Source organism: Topomyia yanbarensis, chromosome 2 (genome assembly GCF_030247195.1).
Source record: "Topomyia yanbarensis strain Yona2022 chromosome 2, ASM3024719v1, whole genome shotgun sequence".
Taxonomy (NCBI): Eukaryota; Metazoa; Arthropoda; class Insecta; order Diptera; family Culicidae; genus Topomyia; species Topomyia yanbarensis.
This window is the reverse complement of record NC_080671.1, coordinates 324,540,588-324,562,310: the sequence shown is the minus strand read 5'-3', so window position 1 is coordinate 324,562,310 and position 21,723 is coordinate 324,540,588. Positions and strand designations below refer to the sequence as shown.

At 35.5% G+C, this 21,723-nt stretch overlaps 1 protein-coding gene across 2 annotated transcripts in view; it reads right to left on the bottom strand.

The window, feature by feature from the left end:
* The window catches only part of LOC131683789 (tol-Pal system protein TolA-like), a 43,350-nt gene that overhangs the window by 8,739 nt on the left and 12,888 nt on the right, over positions 1-21,723 (bottom strand). For both annotated transcript variants that reach the window (XM_058966093.1, XM_058966092.1), the window contains exons 2-3: positions 1,522-1,661; positions 945-1,399 (exon numbers count right to left, since the gene is read on the bottom strand). In XM_058966093.1, the coding sequence (XP_058822076.1) occupies positions 945-1,399; positions 1,522-1,561 (495 nt within the window). In that variant the 5' untranslated portion in view covers positions 1,562-1,661. The remainder of the gene's footprint in view (positions 1-944; positions 1,400-1,521; positions 1,662-21,723) is intronic.

Here is a 21,723-nt window from a genome sequence, read left to right as displayed (position 1 = left end):
TCGTCACGTATATGACGTATATTGTTTAAATTTTAAGTAAAAACAATTGCCTTCTTTGAATTGTTTCTACCATTTACAAGTTTCAAGATATTCAATCTTAAACATTAAAAATAATTTTTCTCGAAATGTGCTAAATGACACTTGTTATAAGATAGCACAACAGCGACGAAATACTTTGTTGCTGCCCAAACATAGTTCACAGCAGTTAATGAAAGAGGAAACTTTTTTGTTTACTACCAACATTTGAGTGACCGAAACTAAAAGTTGCAAGGATAGAATATGCGTCGTAAAACCCGTTTCAAATATATTAGAATATAAAAATCGGAAATAAACTTAAAGCGTAAAAATCGGACGGAGATTCTTGAGCATAAGAATCGCTTAAAAATGTTCACCCGCAAAACTCGGTAAGAATGAGCCTTCAGTATAAAAACTGGATTAAAATTAATAAATCGTTCGCAGGATCATCCGTATATCGCGATGTTCAAGATTAAATGTCGGCTAACAAAAACTATCTTGTAAGATATATTTCCGTCCGGTTTTTAAACTGAATGTTTTTTTTATCCGACTCTTACAGAAGAAAGTCCCAGTCCGATTTTTATGCTTGAAGTTTATATCCGGTTTTTACATTCTAATATATTTGAAGCGGGTTTTACGAAGCATGTTTTGTCCTTGCGACTTTTATTTTCGGTTGCTCATTTGTAATTGGTGAGTAACGATTTGTCTGGATTTTCCTTTCAAAGAGAACTTTGACAGTTGGCTTTTAAGCCATAATCATATGTTTGTCGAGAATTTGTCATTAGTAGATCTGCCCGATTAAAACAAAAGAAGAACAAATTCAAATGCATTTCAATGGGCAACTCGCGTCCCATACTTATTGTCAAATAAGCACTGCACAGCTTTCAAAATATGTCACCACGTTATCTGTTCACAATCATGCTACTAACCTGTGCATTGTTCAGAGCAGCCGTTAGCACCTGCACGTGGTTAAGCGCCTGCTGGGCTGCATGTTGTGCCGCCTTTGCCGACCGTTTGGCCTGCTGCAACTGTTGTATCTCGGCATCCAGTGCCTGGTGGGCTTCCAGGCTCTGCTGTTCCAGACCTTGCAGTAAAACTTGTTTGCCATGAAGAGCTGCTTGGGCAGTCGCGGCCGCCTGTGCCGCCGCTTGGGCAAGCGTGTTTTGCGCAACGTAAGCTGCTTGTTTGGCAGCCGCGTGTTGGTTCGCTACGGCCGAGCCCGCTTGATCGGCCGAGCCTTGCGCAATCGAGCGCAGTCCACTTCCGGCACTGTATCCCGACTTGGGGGAATACGATCCACCGTATTGTGCTCCGGTTGCCGCTGCATCATAGTCGAATTCATAATCCTTTCTCTTTTCCGCCTTTGTCCGACCCTCGATCATACCTGTGCGATGGGAAATTGAGGGAAATTTAGTGAATTTCATTCAAACGACAAATACAAATTATCATCGCTCATTCAGTAGCTGGCAAGCGCGAAAAAGCGACTAGGAAGTGAGATGTACTTACTAATGCAAATCAGTAAAACCGCTGCTAACGTTACTTTCATTTTTTTTCAAGTGTTGTGGCAGTGCGAGTGGTAGCTGCTTTCGTAACAAGTGATGCCCAGCGTTATAAGATTATCGGTAGGCACTTGAAAATCTGCTTCTCTATTGAAACAAAAGAAAAACAAACAGAATGTTAAAATAACCATACCATTCCTCCTACTTGCGATTCGAAAGTATTTTAATCAAACGTAGTCATCTAGTTGAAATGGCACCCATGTGTGAAGACGACGAAAGTGAATCCATTAAATCGCCTAAGGTAAAGTTAATTTACAGAAAATATATGTTACGAAATATTGCACCAGTATCTTTCAGTATGTTTCAAAAGATGTTATAATGCTATGAAGATACTATTGTTTCCGGCTGTGTCTCAAACATCGCGGGCGGTACATAATTAAATATATGCTCAATAGTACGCAATCACGCCAGCTTTGTTGGGAGTGAAATGAACCAAATCGGAATGATATAATTAAACCTCCAATTACAAGAGCACAAGTGGATGGGAAATCGAAGGCTTTATGATGTGCTTGGTTTCGTTTACTTCGAAGATAGATTGACCGAATATGTTTATTTGCATTTTATAGCCCGTGACTTACACAACTGGTCATAACGCACAACATAACCGCAATGCAGATTAAGTTATCCGAATTGCTTATGATGAAAATGGGAATGCGTCAACGTTCAACCGGTTCCAGGGCTCGTACATGACCCAAATGAGTCGATTTTATGATAACATCTTAACATGTCCGATCTTCCAATAAAATTTGATGTGTGACGCAAATACCGTTTTATTAGTGTCAAGATTGTATCTCTATTCCAATTATCCAACAACACAAACGGTAGGTTTGAGGTTTACACACTTAATTTATTCTGCTGAATATTTGTATTTTTTTATTGATATCTACGCTGAGAAAACTAATCTTTTCCCGAAATCTCTATAAAAGTTACGTTTGTTTAGCTAAGGCTTAGAGAATGTATTAATTAAAATAATGCTAAGATATTAGTTTCAAATTTCACTGATTATTCAAAAATTACCAATCTGAATGAATTGTGTATGTTTCGAATAATTACAGGGGAGATTGTGGAATATTAATTACGTGGAGTATTGTTGCTGCTTGAGTTACCCTTCCTTATGAAACATTTTATATGTAAATACCATGAAAATTTCTGCACAAAACTTTTAGAGCTTATTGAGACGAATAACAGTTATCCAGGCAGATTTGAGATAGCTCATTTAGTTAAAAAATTATGAGCATTTTTAGCAAGAAAACACAACCTTTTCAAATGTTGATATCTCAAAATAAAGCAAGTGAAATTGTTTTCGCCTTTTTGCATTCGAAAGACCACAATTGATAGTAAATTCTAAGAAAAAATCTCAGAGGTCATTTTTGTTTAATTCATTTTCTTTTGGTTTGAGTTTTGTAAATATTATCACTGTTTGTAGCATTACTAGTAAAACGTCAGTTTAACCTAGCAAACAATTTCATTCTATCTGAGCAGCGGAAAACGTAGTGGGATATTTTTATGGTGCTTAATACACATTTTAATGCACAGAATCGATTTTGGTAGCTATTATCGAAAAATTTATGACTAATAGAAACGAAAGATGAGAAAATTGAAGAACAGATAGTTATTCTAGAGTCAATCACTTAGAAAAACTAAGGCTAAGCAAAATCATATGATCATATGATCGAAAGGAAATGTGAAGAGTCGGTGGTCGATGACGACATCTTGAGATGTAAACATCAAACTGGCATGTTGAAAAGACCAAAGGGAATAGAGAAAGAGAAAAATAGTGTGAAGCCACACTAGCCAAGCCAATCAAACATGCGTTTAATTAATTGTGCTCTAGGAGTTGATTTTAGTGATTTGGCGTGTTAGGAATACTTTTTTAGAATTAAGCCTCCTTCCTTGCATACTGAATTGTGATTAATCCACCTAAAAGTGAGATAGAAAATAAATTTCTACTAACTTTTGAGATAGAGTCATGATGTCAATAACAAAGTTGTAGAAAATTTTACTACGAGAAAACTTGCTAAACACGTGAACTCTCCAAAATGTAATGGTGTTAAGATAAAGAGCGTTGTTCGTGGAAGGCACCCAAAAAATGTAAAAATTACTTTCCAGTAATGCATTTTTTCTATATTGTAACAAAATAAGTAGGAATTTTTCAACATAACTTTTTTGGTGATTTTTTCTATTCGTCAAATGTTCTAAAAAATCATTGGAAGCGTCAAAGTGCACATATGAATCCTGAACTCTCAGTTTCTGTAATTTTTCAATTGCAACAAATTTATAGAACGTTGAAAATATTGAAAAAATCTCAGAAAAAAGTTATAATGAAAAAAATGATTTCCACGAACAACGCTCTTTATATCATTTTGGAGAGTTCACGTGTTTAGCAAGTTTTCTCGTAGTAATTTTTGTAGAATTTTGTCATTTAAATCATGACTCTATCTCGAAAGTTAGTAGAAATAAATTTTCTATCTCACTTTTAAGTGGATTAATCATTATTCAGTATACATCAAAAGGAGGGGCTTACATTCCAAAAAATTATTCCTAACACACCAAATCACTAAAATCAATTCCTAGAGCACAATTAATAGGGATCTTTGGTGGTGTGCGGGCTAAGGCATTTTCTGATGCAGATTAGTACCGTGAGTTAAAATATCGGTCCTTTTTCAATTTTTAGGCCCGAAACTATTGAAAAAAACCTGTTTTAATCCACCTAGCGGTGCAATTGTGCCTTTCTCAATCATGAACACGTGAATGTTTGCGTTGTTTATATTCATTAAAAGCTTTCAAATGGATATATTACATCTTATTATTATACATGACATGACAAATATACAAGAAAAGAAATCATTATTCGAGTTCTAAAATTTTGTTAACAGAAAAAAAACAGCCACGGTAATATTGAACTGAAAAAAGGTGCGAAATCGGCAAAGTCCCAAAAAGTCGATTTTCATAAAAAAAATTTCGTGATAACATAAAATCTCGACGTTTCATGCATTTTAAAGATGTTTGGCATCAAAAATACGAATTCGATTTCTGAAATTTCATTATTGAAAAAAAAAATTGAGTTCCGGCTTATATGGGAATTTCATATGTGACCTGACGATTTAGTCTATATTTCCAGATCCGTATAAGCGATCCGTATGAAATTTTATAGACATCTGTGGGGATAATATAGCTATCATTTGGGTTTAAGTTTGTGAAAATCGGTTCAACCGTTTCCGAGAAACTGAACAAAACAGTTTGCTATGTGATCGCACGTCACAACCCGTAACCCCGGAACCGGAAGTCGGTTCGGGATAAAATTTAATAGCCATTTACAGGGACGCAACATTTTTCATTTAAGACTAAGCTTGGTTGATTCGGTCTAGCCATCTCCGAAAAACCGATGTGACTGTTATTCTGAATTTGGATACTTCCGCCGAGGCTTCCGGAACCGATGATGTGGCCAATGTGACCAAAGAGACTTTGAAAGGGTGTTAGTGATCTAGTTCTACAAATCGAAGCAGTTGTGGTCACATTTTGGAAAAAATTTCACCATTATACATTCATTGCAGAATTTATTAAAATCGACATTTTCTGCGTGTTCGTACTCATCACCCTGTAATTCCGGAACCGGAAGTCGGATCCATTAGGAATTTAATAGCAGCCTATGGGAACGTTGCACCTTTCATTTGGGACTAAGTTTGTGAAAATCGGTTCAGCCATCTCTGAGAAAAGTGAGTGAGATTGTGTTCGCGTACACACACAGACGCACATACACACACATATATACACACACATACATACACACACAGACATTTGTCGAACTCGACGAACTGAATCGAATGGTATATGTCACTCGGCCCTCCGGGCCTCCGTTAAAAAGTCGGTTTTCAGAGCAATTGCAATTTTTAGTTGGTTTCCTTTTATGACAATAACATATTCAAACCCATGCGACTTGTACGACTCTGTAGGTTGCCTTATCAGATCTACCATAGTTTGCAGATGAAACTTGGGATGGCAGGCTGTTAGCAGATTGCAAAAGTACCAGATCATGCTGTGTGGGGTGCTGTCCCGGTTAACAATGAGGCGAACGAGACATTTGCAGATACGTCATTTATTAGGACAACTGTCAGTCTGCTGGTTGAATTTAATTTGGTTTTTCTAAATTTAGAATTCAGAAAAGAATAATTAGGGTTTAAGAATGATATGAGTGTACTCGTAAGGACACCCGCTATCAATACATATGAAAAACTGACACAATTTTTCCAAATTAAAGATCCCTATTAAACGCACGTTTTGGTACCATTGCGACCACTGTGCAATCGCGCAATGTAAATAAACATTACTCATGCCTGAGTTGGAGGAGATAAGTATTACATACAGTACATCCATCAAAAATGAAATTCAAATTTTCGCCAGAATTTAGTTGAATTGCGATTGTTAGGTGCATTTTAGAGTATATGTATTAGTAACAACAAGCTTTAGAATTATTTCATCTCTTTGTTTTGAAATGCACATCATTTGATAAACAAATCCAACGATCACCATACGGTTTGTTTTCAAAATATAATACGAGTCATTTAAAGTGCTGCCTGTGGAAGCGGTTGCCAAAATTCTAGTGTTGAAATCATCATAATGGGAGTGTTGCCGTTTTGACTGATTTTCACTCTTCGTCTCTCTCCCCATTCCCTCTGGAAAAGACGAATGAAAGCAAAAGTCAACAGCAAATAGACATACGGAAATCGTTGAGGGAAAGATTGGGTCTTCGAATTAATGGCAACAAGGCAAGATTTTTTTTTTTTTTGCTTATTGGAGAACAGTTTGTGAGATCACGAGATTTATTAAAACGATTACATATCATTCTCGCCGTTATCAATAGCAAATCAAAAATTAACGTGCATTTTGTTGAAAATATGAAGGTTACATGAATGCAATATAAAAGACATAAAACCAATATTTAAGAAATTTTTTTAAGGCCAGTTCTCTTCAATATAACTTTTTTGTGAGCTTCAGAGTCTCGTATCATGAATACAATGTGAATTTTATCGTATTTAAACCGCAAAGGAGATTTATCAAATACAGTAATATCAGAATAACTCGTTTTGAAAGATTTTCTTTTACATCTGGTCGGTGTTAAGTCAGACCGGACTAAGTGACAAAATATTTATTTCGAGAAAAACGATTTTAAAGTTTGAATCGCAGTATCCCTTACATTATGATTGGAAATTAATTTTTGTCATAATTCTTGTTTATTGTTACATATTTCAAATCTGGCAAAAGTCTAATATAGCTGACGAAATTCTTTATCCAGTGCTATCATTATCTCATTTTTTGATGTTTTGTGACTTGGTCCGGTCTGACTTAACGCCGACCATATAGTCTTCTATGTTTCGATACTCTGAATATATAATGTATTCATGTCTTCAACAATGTTGTTTGAAATAGCATTTTCGAAAACTTTGCTGAAGACATTAAGTCTCGAACTAAATTTTCTTGAAAATTAAATTCTCTATAATTACTTTTAGAATGAATAACCACCAAAATTATTTTATCAGAAAATGTGCTATTTTACGTTGTAAAATTCAATGATACTTAACATCGAAATTCGACAGTTTCGAATTAACCCTCTAGCGCCCAAATTTTTTTTTGGCTTGAAAAAACTTTTGGAGGTGGGCTTCGTGATGAGAAAAACTAAAATAATGTAGAAAATTCTTGAAAGTAATGGATTTTTCATTAAAGCCATAAAATAAGTAGGCCGCCTAGAGGCGGCGTTGGGCACCTGGGCGAATAAAAACAAAAACTTTTTTTCCTGGTTACTTCAACCTAAGCGAATACAGATGGTTGCTTATATTTTGGACTCCATCAGAACGCAAAATACCTAAACTGTAAGTGCTAGTGCTTTGGTTGTTTATTTATTGACTTCTAATTTATCGTAGGGGAGTCCAGGGTCTGCTGGCGATGGTTACACTTATCATGTTTTATGTTTTTAATTTAAAAAGATCGTGTAAAAGTGAATGCGTTGCATAAAAGAGCGGACTGTTAGCTGCATTACAGAATTTTAAATATGTGACGCGGGAATCTCGCCAATTTACGACTATACGCACTATGATGCCACCTGGCCTTTTTTGATGATAAAGTATGGATTGCGTGAGATGCTTTTTGAATAAAACTGCAAATCAATAGATACTTGTTATTATTTTTCAGCCTCAATGCTCATGCATTTTACTTTCGGCACTTTGTATTCAGTCGGTTCCGACAGCATGAAGTAACAAGTTACTTTACGCTTGTCCGGACATGCCGTAGACTCAGGTTATTCGCATTTCTAATGCCAAAAGATCTTGACTCCTACGGTAGCAGACAAAAAGTTAAGTCGCCGGTGAGCTCTAAGCTTGTATATATGATCCTTCCACGCTTTTCTAAACTTTCTCCCTTCAACTTCTTGCTCTCCTTTGAGTACTATGGCTCTTAACCCTTTCATGCCCAACTTTTTTCTAGTGCATGTAGGGTTTCAAAACTATTTTTCCTTGAAAACAGTGGGGTCAAGAAACTCGAAAAACCTTTTTTCAGAAAGGTAGGTGCTTTCCTTGCAGTGCTAGAAGCTGCTCAATTTTTACCTTCCAATGCTCAGTAGGGGAAACTGAGGAGACTTGATCCGCTTTTTTATTTTTCAATCCTACTCCGTGGAATGATACACTATATATTTTTTGTAGTTTTATATTGCTTCTAGGGTTGACTGATAATCATAAAAAAATTACATGGAAATATTATACTGAACATTAGCTATGAGCATTTTTGGAAAAGAACAAAAAACTTGAAAATTCCTTTATTAGTGGAGACTCGATCCCTAATTTGGGGACACTTGATTATTTTTTGAAAACGTGTTAAAAGAGCATATAGGGTAATAATCCTATTTTTACCCTTTTTCTATTATCATTCTACCCATCTGACGCCTTTGGTTAGAGCAGCGTCTGCCATATTTGCTCAACGCATTGGCTCAAATGGTGTTGCGATAAATGGGGCACTCGATTAGAGTATTTGCTGCTCTCAAACAGAAGATTTTCACCATTCTCAAGACAATTTTGTTATCATATTGGTTCTTAATAAGAGGCGAATGACCTTAAGACTAAAACATCTATAATCGAAATAAAAAATGGCCCCTAATAACAAAGCAAAGAAGCTGAAATAATAAAATTAATAATGAAATAATGTGGTATCCTCTCTAATAGGACAAAAATAGGTACCTAACCCCATTCAATGTTATAAATGTATTGTGGTATTGATTAAATTGTTGTGATTACATATTACTATATTTGTTACTACATATTTCGCATCTCTCACAACATTTTTTACGAATTCCCCAAATCTTTGTGCAATTATTTGAAAGCTGTCGTCATTATGGTTGAGGAACGTCAAATGTGGGATGCATGGTTGCTACGTATACTGTAGTAAACAATTACAGTTAAGTTTCTGTACGATGAAGCGTTCATTTTTGGCAGTATTTTTTGTTATTTTATGGCAACAATCGTTTCAATTGTTCTGGTGTGAATTTGGTTATTTTCAGTGGTGTGTATGAAGCATGGCGAAGGGGATCAAATCTCCACGAATTTGAAGGGATCAAGTGAACCCATAGCATCTATTTCAGCAAACTTTAGTACAAGTATAGTTGAACAAAAAAATCAGCTCAATCCTAATGTATTCATATAATTGACATTCTCCTGTAATTCTGTATGCAAAAGTATAGTATGTAGTGGGTGACTTTATCAATTGTATAAAAGTTTGAAAATTTAGAAAATAAATCTTCTTCAGTTCTTCTGAGATGTTTTTCTTTGAATCGGAAAAAATTCGGTAACACATGTCCAATTTATTTTTTTGTGTTAAAGAAACTTATGTTTAGATAAAGCTGCGCAACTTTCTAGTATATTCGATTAATGTATTCTGATCCGCCTTTGAGTTACAATGATGGGATCAAGTCTCCCCGGGGATCAAGTCTCCTCAGTCTCCCCTACAATTCTCCTAGAGTATTTACAATAGTCCAACTGCGTGAAAAACGTAGCCAAAAATAGTCTAAATTGATAAGTTTTATCAGTTTTCACTAATATTGCAACATAACGAAGTTATATGAAAAATTAATTTTCCGTCTTAAACGTAAACGGTCCCTGGCAGCACTGCTCCATTGGAGTTCAATCAGACTAATTGCAATAACTTCAGTTCTAGAGCTGATCCTTATAACTGTTAATGTTTTTGTGAGCAAATCTTGCCTCAATCAAAAGTTATAGGTGCTCAAAAACGTTGTTGTCCACAAACAACATGGGCATGAATGGGTTAATATTGAAAAATAGACCCAGACTCCCCTAAATATTATTAAATGATAAGAATATCCATATTCTAACAGCAACATTCACCCAAAGTTTTTAGAACATAATTCTTTTCAGCCAAAATTGCACATAATGCTAGTTTCGGTACGATAAGTAATCACTAAAGACTGAAATTTTTTTTCGCTCAGGTGCCCAACACCGCCTCTAGGCGGGCAAAGTATTTTACCAAAAAACCTAAACTTCCGAATTATTCCACTAAACCAATTCACACCTACAGTGAAATGCTAGTAACAGGCTACTCAAAAATATTTTTTTTAGTTTTTGAAATTTCCAAAAATAGTTAAAATTTGTTTAATGAAGATTACCACTAAACACACAATAATTTTTTCCACGTTTTCCTCGAGTTTTCAACTTTGAGCTTCAATTGCCTTTGACAGAAAGCTACGAATGTTCAAATAATGTGTGTGTATGAAACGTGTGAGCGTTGGGAAGAAATGATAGTGCGGATGACAACATACAATCATGTTTTAGTAGTTTTATGTAGATTTTTATAGAGACCGCCTAGAGGCGGTGTTGGGAACTAGAGGGTTAAAGTGATCGTGACCGTAAAAAATCCTTTGATCCACCAAACAGTGTGATGAGATATTTCTTATAACTCTTATGACTCTCTTCGTATATTATATCGATTGAGAACATTTAAAACTTGATACTTGGCGACGTTTTTGACATTTGATATATGATACCGTGGCAGGACTCAGAGAAACGCTCAAATCAGCATAGGAGAAAATCACTGCTAGAAATCTCAAAGGCTAAACATGATCAACGGAAAAGCGGAAGAATGGTCTATAAAATACTATAAAATAGACGGACAAACGAATTATTACTAATGCTCTGGTAATAACATATCTAAGTTCTTCAATCAAGGCATTGTGTATGGAAAACTAGGCGAAAAGATCGAAAAATATTTTTTTCAATCTATTTGAAGTGCATGCTCTCAATAGCGTTTACTCAAATTTCCAACGTGACTGAGAACTAAGCGTAAAATTTAAAGCGTAAAATTTAAAGCAGATTGATTTTTTTATTTTTGCATATTTTCATCTTTAAGATAAGGAAAATATGCCCAAGAAAGGATTCATTTATTTAGTTCGTATGCTAAAGCCCATGAATCATAATTTCATATGAGGCTGACAAAATCGGGGGCTGATCAAATCGGTCTTCAATGTATTATAATAGATAGGCAGTATTCGAGGAAGTTTCTTGCGAACGAGTGTAGAACGACTTTGTCTCTACTAACTTGGAACTTAAAACTTCGTGGAATTTTTCGAAAATTTCCTCCTAATTTCGGAATATATTATTCTCGTTATTAATCATGTTACGTTTTCTTCTCAACTTTCCGCTTTCCCAAATTACAAACATTTTCAGCAAATGTTGAAAGTTATGCAATCAATTCCAACTTCGCTTTCCATTAAAAAAAATCTAGTCTAATCCATATTACGGTACATCCCTTCAAAAGTGAGCTCAATATGGCAGGAAATCTGAGGATTATGATTGATTTCAGAATTCTGGGATGAGTTTCTATTCAAATGTTTTATGCACAAAATATTATAAATGTACTAATCAGATGATTATTATTGAAATATTCAAATAATAAATCAGTCAGCATCAAGGGGTGGGGGTGATGTTAAACCCCAAATCTTTCTGTTGGCTACGCCGTTGCTAGGATTAATATCGCTTTTCATGTTCCAAAATATGTTTTAGATCGATCCGATGGTGATATAAGTTAGAAAATTTGCAGTCCAAAGGTTTACGCTAATAAATTTTTTTGCACCGATAAGTGATCAAGTTCCACTTGGAATTCTTCAGTAGTTTTTTCTAGCGGTTGCAGATAGAAAAATGAAATACGAAACTCGTTTTATCGAAAAAATATTTGGATTATTACTATATTGAACTATAAATGGGTGGCAAAAGGTGATGCACAAACAACAAACCATAACTTTTAAAGTTTTCAAAATATAGTGAATCGCAAACCTATGAGCTACAAATTTGCTGAAGACATAACCATTTAAAAGGAAATTTATGAAAATATCTCAGTCGTATGGAAATTAATCAGCAAAAACACAATACCAAAAGAAAGGTCATATTGCATCCATCAAATTCTCCGAAGGTACTATTGACCTAAAATTAGCCGTTTTGGCGCTAATAATAGATTTCAAGTTTTTGGTCCAATATCTTGCTATGGGAAATGATTAAAATCTTTTGCTCGTGTTTAATGTTAAATGTCTCTTTTGCTAATAGTCCAATTTCCACAATTTATAACTCGTTCGAAAGATATTCATATAAGCTATCAAAAGATGTATAAAGTGTTGTCTTTGTTGTCAATTTCGACAGTTAATTTAAAAAAACTGCAAAAAAAGCATATTCAAGCATTCATATCTTGGAAACTAAACATCAAAATCAAAAACAAATTAAAAGCGTTCTTTCTGGGTGGAATGTCTTTCATTTAAAATTGGTTTGGATAACTACTGAGAAGCACGAATGAGAGGTCGTCCGTTACATACACACATATTGTCCCAAATCGTCGAGCTGAGTCGGTTGGCATATAAGACTCGGCCCTCCGGCCTCGGAAAAAATCTTGAAAGTTTGAGCGAATTCTATAAATTTCTTTTATAAGAAATGTAAAAATTTATCGAACCTTCATTTTACCTTTCTTCACCATGTCACAACATGACAACGAGGCCTAGTACCTAGTACACAAAATTTAAGACTGTATAGTCGTATAACCGCCGTTTCCAATTTTTTACAAAAGGACAGAAAAACATTCGAAATTTCTCATTTTTAATATTAAAAGCAAAAAGTCACAATTGTTTGTTCGTTATAAAGTAATGCGACACTTATTAAAGTTTGAAACGATCTCGATTCAAATTGAGGAAAATACGGTACCTTGAAATTTTAACACGTATAAGTCGAGGAGATCTGCTAGTTCAAAGTTCAGATAAAAAATTTCATGTAAAATTATGCTAACTATATTCTGCACATAAAGGGAACGAGACCAATAGTGCAAAATTATGCGTGTGATTAATTCTACATTGGTCACAATTCGTGCTATAAATAATTTACGTATGTGTTGGTGATCATACCAACATAAAAAAATCCCGGTAGATAATAACAAGACTTAAACAATCATTGACCCACCAAAGGCATCCCCTTACTGACTGAGCTAAAGCGACATCTAACAACATGACTGCAAAGTGGCGTACATAAGTTTCGCTTGAGCGTGAACGATCCAAGCGCATTGAGCTGTGTGTATAATGCAATTCGTTTTTCTCTGCTCAACATTGTTTGGTAGAAAATCATGTAAAAATAAGATATTTTGGCTGAAAGTTGAATTGCGCGCAAATCTCGATCAAAATAATATAAATTTCCATAGGAACATACAGATTCGAATGATTTTCAGGATTCATTTGATGTGCATGATATATAGCGTAAATTTATCCCTAAAACATAATTACACGAGTATTTCCTTTGCATACGTCAAAAACAAGATGGAATATCTTGACAGAGATGTAGTCAAACAAGTTTTGCAATTTTTGAAAACTTTTCACAATAAAACTATTGCAAATTTTGACAAGCGTCTCAAAAATAATTATCACGATTTTTGAAAAATTTGCGGTTATACGACTTTGAATATTCACTATTCAATTTTATTACGCCATTCAATTCAGTACTCAAATATACACCACTAATATCTTGAAATATATTGGAATTGTTATTAACTCTAATCCTGCTTAGCGGTTATTCATATAATTGATAAAACAACAACAATCAAATGCTCATAAAAAGCCCTTCCAACCCGCTTGAGACAAATTGATATTACCTTTTCATTGAAGGTCTAGCTATTAAAAGTGCTAAACAACCAATATAGTCGGTTGCGGAAATACCTTGCCTGTAGAGAACGCTACTGTACTTCTGGGCAATATTCCTAGACCAACATGTAAAATGGGCGGAGGTCCAAATGAGTCTCTTTGTGTTTACTTTCTCTTTCGATTATTATGGCGTCAACATAAAACTTTCCAACATTGTTTCAATAAATATTGAAAGACTCTGATGTCGTCTAGTATATTATGCTAAGAGATAAGGAGCAAACGTAGAAGCGGCCGAGTTATTGACGGAAGAGAGTAAACAAAGAGAGACTCTGATTTGGACTTCCGCCCTTTTCTCATGTTGGTCTAGATTCATAAAATTTGTCGAGTTTAGCATGAAAACATGGACATTCTTCAGCAGCTACTTGAGTAAGGTTTGGACTATAGAGTTCTACAAAAGGAAGACACGAATGAACTCATGATGAATGAAGTTCATTTTTAACCATTTTCGGTGGTTTGTTTACTTCATCAGTTGCGTAAGTTCGAGTGCAACGGGTGCTCATCTGTTGCACTCAAACTCACGTAACTCCCATGTAAACAAACCACCGAGAACTGTCAAACGAAGTTGATCCGGCTCATTTTGTGGGATTATGTCGGTTGGTGTAAAACCTCTACTTGAAAAAATATCTGCGTTTCGCCGAGTTTAAAGATATATAGCCCACTGATGCGCGAATCAGTTGAAAAAGTATAATCTACTATTACTAGCCACTTCCAGTGTTTGCCGGCCGAGATTCTACCTGCCTCTATTCCAGAACGAAAGTCTTATGGAATTAATTAAAAAATCTTTTTTTCCCGGAATTCCCCAATCTCGGGAATGAGAAAACACAACCGCCACCAGCGAACTGGACGCTCTACTCCACAGGAATCGCCCAACCTGCCCTTGGTACCTGGCTGGTTTGCTCGGGAACTCTCCGTTAGAGTAGGCTAGGCCCATCGTCGGGGACTAAACCGAGTCATTCGAGAAAAAATCTTTTCGCGTTTTGTGCTCAGGCTGTAACGTTCATGTCCAGACTAACAGCATCAAAACAACAACGCTTGATTGTTTTCAACAAGAACACAGTTCACCCAAATATGAACTGGACGAAATAAAAAAATCAACCACTTTTTAGTTGAAATTATGATGAATCGGATATCCGCGTACCAAAATTTTTCAATCAGTTTGGAAAAAGTATAGAAATTTCGAACAAAACATTAAAAAAAAATCAAGTGTTCCCCTACACTGAACAAAAATGATTGCAATATAGCGTATGATTTATCATATGAACGGCCTAAAAACTCGATGTTGACGATTTCGAATGGCAATCATTCAACGAATAGTGAATTCAAGATCGAATGACTTCATATTTGAATTGGAATGAACAGGTTGTCGATTTTCAAATGATAAACTTAACTGTAAAGGAATTGATTGCACTCGAAAAAGTAAACGATGGCGTTGATAATCATCATTCCAAATCACAGCAGTTCATCATTCGTATTTCATCTGTTTTCAGTGCTCGGGCTGAACCAAATGACAATCATTTGATGCGCGCAATGCGATTGGGAGAAGTTTTTCTTAGTTTTTTTTTCTCTTTACTAGTAACAGCATTTACTAAAACCACATCTGTTCACGAGAGCAAAAAAAAATTTGTAATTTTATTAGTGTTAACGATAACCTGGTAGTGAAAACTGTTTTTCAGGTCAAGAAAAATAACAAATATTGTTAATAGTGTTTACTGGAAGAATACATCCAGTTCAAACGATTTATTTGTGCCCATTTTCGGACAATATCACTGGCATGGGGGTCTTGAGAGCATACAGGAAATCATCCGCGACGGTCTTGGAACTGCAAAAAGCAAACTGTGAAAGACGAGGCGAACGAAGTATTGGATAAGGTGTCAAAAAGACAAAAGGTAAAATGTTTGGCAAAGGTTTGTACACGGTCAGTTTCACGATCTGGTTAATCATTTTAGAATATGACAGCGTTCATCGGATGCCAACTCTCTGTTAATTGGTGCCTACAGTAAGAGCACAATGGATATCATTGGGAACTACTGGTTCCGAAATATTACTGAGGTATATGGCTTCCACAACGAGTAGTTACGTGTGGCAACCCAAAAGTCTGGAAAATTTTCACGGGCCAGCTCGATTCATGTTTTCAAGGCGGTGTCAGTCCCGCAATCAATACACTGAATTTTTGCACATTCGGGAGTTGCAGGATATGCCACATGCCACATGAGGAACCGATATGCGATCGGATTTGGTTCTATCCCGATGACCGCGCCGGCTGGACTGTTGCCGCCGCTACATACGGAACGTGCCATATGCCACATATATTTAACCCAATATATTCCGAATCACTGTCGCGAGGAGAGGGATTTAAGAAGTATAGCTCCCATGCCTCCGCATAGCTCAATGTGGTCCTGATGTTCGTGAGCCAACAAAGTAAAAGATTATGGCATGTTCGGTGATAATAGTGAGAAAAAGAAATTGCACATGTCCCTCGAACAATAAACTAATAATGTTCAAAGACAATCCAAAATTTAGTAAAATTACACACTATACAAGACGTCCGGATGTCCAAACAAGATTTGATTGGATATTTGAAAACAGCACATTCCCGTGGAGATAATTTTGAATAAATTTTTAGCAACTGGCGTCTCCTGCACCACGACATATAAGTTCTTGACTTTGAAAAGCTCCGATGAATTCGAAACCAATGAAACCCTGGCCGAAGAAGTTGGTAGACCAGTGGACAAATTATACCTACAGCTATGACTCGCTTGATGTGGCCAACTTTGTATCTATTGTTCGTGAATGGAAGCAGACATGCTCCGCTAGCATATTTCCTCTATTCAAAGAGCTTGGCGTAATAGGTTCTCCGAAACGAATGTGACTAAAACGTAGTATTGATCCAATCGAACAGCAATTTTCAAATATCAGCGGCTCGTATCAATTTGTCCATTTTTACAGAAAAAGTAACAAACCGTTGAGTTCCTATATATTAATCAACTTCCAAACGACAATGTCCTGGATTTATTTAAGCTTGAAAAGACGGATGTTTTTCTTATATACGATGGTATCAAATACGACATCATCGCACAGCCATATAGTTTTAGGTGTACCTATGAATTGCCGTCTCTTATTACCAAGAGTAATTTTCAAAAAAAAACTACTTGGTTGGAAATGAAGTAAATCCAAACTACGCTAAATCTCGACTGACTATCCTGCATCCTACGGGTAGCATCTTTTTAAATTCTCGTTGAATGTGAAGATATATCCTTGTACGATTTCGACAGCTAGGATCTGTGATAATTATATGGAGTATCATTGGTCAATATTAATGTTTCAAAGGTTTTCTTCCATTTAATGCCACTATGTTTAATAGTGGAGTTAAATGGAAGAAAACCTTTGAAACATTACGTACATTCCACTAAGACCTCCGTTCGCGTATATATTGTGATCAATATTGTTTCTCTTTGTTCAAAGCCGTCCATCAGGATTCTTCTATTACCACGCATCTCAATAAAATAGAGCAAATCGGATGCCGCAAACTTCCGTAACTTCTTTCCGTAATATCCTAAGAGGAGAACAAACGAACTATACTGAAGGGAGCAACGGAACCGGTTATCACCTCAGACTATTTACTATTTAAACAGATTTGAACTAAAAATGTTGTATTTGTATACCATATCTAGCCAAACATTTGAAAAGAACCCATCTGTCAAACGTAAAAATAGAGAAAATTATAAAAGGAGTTTTGAATTTGTTTCAAATTCATTATAATCTTATTTAAAAAATTGTTACTATTTTATTTCGTTTGATTGCGTTAGATATATCTTACATTTGATTAATAACCGACAACAAATAAGTGTAGCATGGGATTTAACTTTAATAAATGTAATAGAATCGCATTCAAATGAATAGCTAAAGGCCAGTCAGCAGCTGACTTCATTCAGTAACATAAATTATGCTAAAGCTACAAGGTGCAGTGCCGCGACTCGATTCATTATGATTGGCAACTATACTAAGCAAAATTTGGAATGCAAAAACCATCTTTTTATAGTGCGGTAGTAAGTTTTAAGCATTTGATTTGTGTTTATGGATACGAATTTGTAAAATCTAGGCTGCAATAATATGTGAGTCCTACTTAAGCGGAATTGTTTAAATACAAACTCACCGAAAAGCAGCTATTAGATACTATTTAGAAATGTTTTCAACAGTTTATTATAATAGCCAATAGTTCTTAAATAAACCAATTAAAATAATATTCGTTTGCATCAATTTCATCACGAAGTATATAAAAAACAAATTCCTTTGAACTGATGGTCTACCTAAAACCAAAAAACTATCGATTTGCTGTTCGAGCAACTTTCATTCAATTTTTTGATGACATGCATGCGAAAAAATATTTGGAATAGTTCGATTTTCTTATTTGCTATATAAATTAAACATGAGACTATCTGATCGAATGTGACGTTTTAGTTGTTGAAAAATAAATGATCACATTTCAAAACAGAATGATTGCTATTTCGAATTTTACAACTTTTGCTTTTATCTTTTGTATGCCTATCATTTGATGTTTGCATACAAAGCCGAAAAGTTGATTGCAACAAAAATCAAATGGCAGTCATCCAAAACACAACTGCCAATTGTTAAAGGGCCAGGTCAACAAGAATATCATTCGATTTAACGCTAAGGTTTTGGTACAGTGTAGGATAGGATCCGCCAGCTCTGTCTTCTGTTTTTGAACCAATTCTGAACCAGCTCGTGATTGGACGAAAGTGACATAGGCAAACCTTCGGCTTGGAAACTAAAAGTACCAAAGGGCTGCTTGGAAGTGTTGTCATATTGTGATATCAAACATAAAACGACGATTGTTAACCGTGTTGATTTTTTTGTTTTCTCGAGATACCGCTTTCTTTCTATAACATCCGTCTGTAATTATGAAGTGCAGGCATTATTTGGCAGACGAAATCAAACATATTATCCAGAACTGAAATTCCCGAGAGATCCGGTAGCGCGGTTATCGTGGATTCTGTTCTGTGTGCGGAGTAATGCGGAAATGCCTCTTTTCGAAATCAACAGGCTGTGTAGCGTAAGTATGAAAATATTTTGAACATCATGTAAAAATTGTCTTTGTTCCAGTACCGAGTAAATTGGAAGTACTGAGCAAACAGGGAGAAAGTTATCCCGGAAGTCGCTTCTTGTTCTTCCTTTGGTATTATCGATACAGTTGAATTGTACAGTTTTCAACTGAATCGATCATCGGTGTAAATAGGAGAGTGTATTTTCTACTGCTGTTTTCTCCGAAACAATCACATGTAAAAACCTATACATTCCTCCAAAACAAAAATTAAACCTTGCAGAAAAATAGTTTTAGAATATTTAAAATAAATCCGAACAGAGAAAATTATTCTTGTGACAGAGGTTGCTTGACTCAGAAAGCAACTTACAAAAATGAAGAGGCGTGAAGATATTTTTCGTAATGTCCAACAACGAATATATATTATTTTGTTTTGCTGTATTCCGATGGAAAAAACGTTATGATCGTTTAAATGCGGATATAAAGACTAAATCTTTGATTTTTTCATGAAATTGGTACATAATATAGAATATTTTAATCAGAACAAATATACGACCGAAACAAAACAAATATTTTGGCAACATTGGTCGAGTGGGGGTATGTCGTTTTCAACAGGGATTAGTAAAATATAAGAAGAAGCCAGCTGGCGGATCCTATCCTAGGTGTTCCCCATATAGAACTTCAATGGATACCAATAGGGTTGCCACCCCTCCGGGTTTGGCCCGAAGCCTCCAATTTTCGGGAGCGATTTCCGGGCCTCCGGGTTTTACATCGATTTCTCCGGGTTTGGTTGAAAAAATGATGATTTAAACTTTTTTGAATTTAATTGATTCTTTTCTAAATGTTTCAAACGTGTAAATATGGTGCATGTACTATTTTTCTGGTTCAAACGGGTCCACCAAATCGCAAAACAACGAAAATGAAAAACAAATCAATTTTTACAGCTTAAGGAAAATAATATTTTGCTATATGTTGCAATTAAAATTTTGCGTACACTGAGTCGCTCAAAAGTTATTTTCCTGCAATTTTACGAAATCACTTCGTTGTTGGTGGTGCCTATCTGCAGCTGCATCAAGGGATGGCGGGTTTGTTCTAAACTGAATAGTTAAGTCAACATAAAACGAGTGCTTCCGGTGTTGTTGTTGCTCTTGCAGCGACCCCCAACTGTTGGCTATGGGGGTGAATTTTGCCCCTTTGTTGGAACGTCTGGTGACGAATTACCGAGACCACAAAGTACTTCTCCTTCTTCTGTTAGTTGTGAATCAGAGCAATGCTCGTTTGACTTATCCTCCGCAGCGAGAATGGCTGGTGCTTTTGTATTATTTGCACTTAGCCGGAGACGAGAAACTGTACACTAATAAAACCGACAAAACCGTAAACAAACTTGAGAAATTTACAGCTTTATTTTGACGATATAGACGAGATCACTCTATAGGTGATTGTGAGGTAGTTTTAATTATTTTCCATTCAACCAGGATACCAAAGAGTAAAAAGCATTACGAACTTGATAGCAGAAATGTAATTCAAGAGCTTTTTTCAATATATAACAATGAGAGCTCCTTATTGTTTAGTTTCTCTTTCGATTTAGCGGTGTCACTATTGCACTTTCCACTAATTTTACGGTAGGTACAGGTAAAAAGAGGGTAGTTTTGACTGACTTTTGAGCCGGGAGAAGACGAGAGTTTGGCATTTACCGACCTGGGATCCCAACCAAAATTCAATTTAGAGTTCCTAGTAAGAGTAGGAAAAGATGGTACAACCAGTTTGCTTATATCTTTCGTGAAGGCAGGTGTCAAAGTTGGCGTGGGGTACATTTGTAGTCCCAGTGTACGGTTGCCGTTAGCGTTTCGTCAGGTTTCGTGCTGTCAGTGGAAATGTGACTCGTGACAATACCAGTTTAAATACTAGTTGTTTTTACTACGTAAGTAACGATTAGCATTATATAATCGTTTTTAATCATTTATTCAATTACTTTATTTATTTTGAAGTAGAAAAAAATCGTTCTCATTTTTGCTGATTTTGATTATTTTTTGTAGTATTTCAAAACAATGGCTCGCAAGTATAATTTGACGCACAGTAACTGCTGTAACATTACCGTTGCGTGTTATCAATGTATTACTGGTCAGAAATATCTTTTTCATTTCAATTTCCACTCCTTTTCGTGGAATTTTCCAAAAACAGATTTCCAAATTCCAAATAATTGCACATTTTTAAATATATCGAAATTCTATTTTATACCATTTCTAGACCATCCTTTCAATTTTTGGAATAATTTTATTTTTTTTCAAATCGGTCAAAAATTCGCAAAGGTCTAGTAATTTTTGTAAAAAAGTCTAATCCACGATTTTTTCACTTTTTTTTTTTTGTTCAGACCAATTTATGTATTATTGATTCTATAAATTTTGTACTTTTACTTACACAGCTGTTTTCGCAATTAAAAAACGAAGAAAATGATGTATTATACATTTCTTTTGTTTGCATTTTTACCTGCGAAAATTGCGATCAAACGCGTGGGGTACGTTTATACCCCAGGGCAACGTTATAGGGTGGAAAACGCAAGTGCAACGTTCTAGGGTTAAGGTTCAACTGATAAAGCATGGAAAAGCGACTATCTTGGCAATTATTTCTTACACCGCTGAAGAAATTTTCATAAAAATCAATCAGTATGTTCTACCGATGCCCCGAATACACTGATTCATTTTCATGAAGATTTTTCAAATGGTGTGAGAAAAAACTGCTTTTTTAGTTTTTAAGACGTTCTCAGTTGAACCTAAGGTTCTACGGTGTGAACATAGTCTATGGGTCAATATGTTCTGTAGTGTTTTGAATATACTCACTGATAAAATAAATTCGTAAATAGAACGAAAATA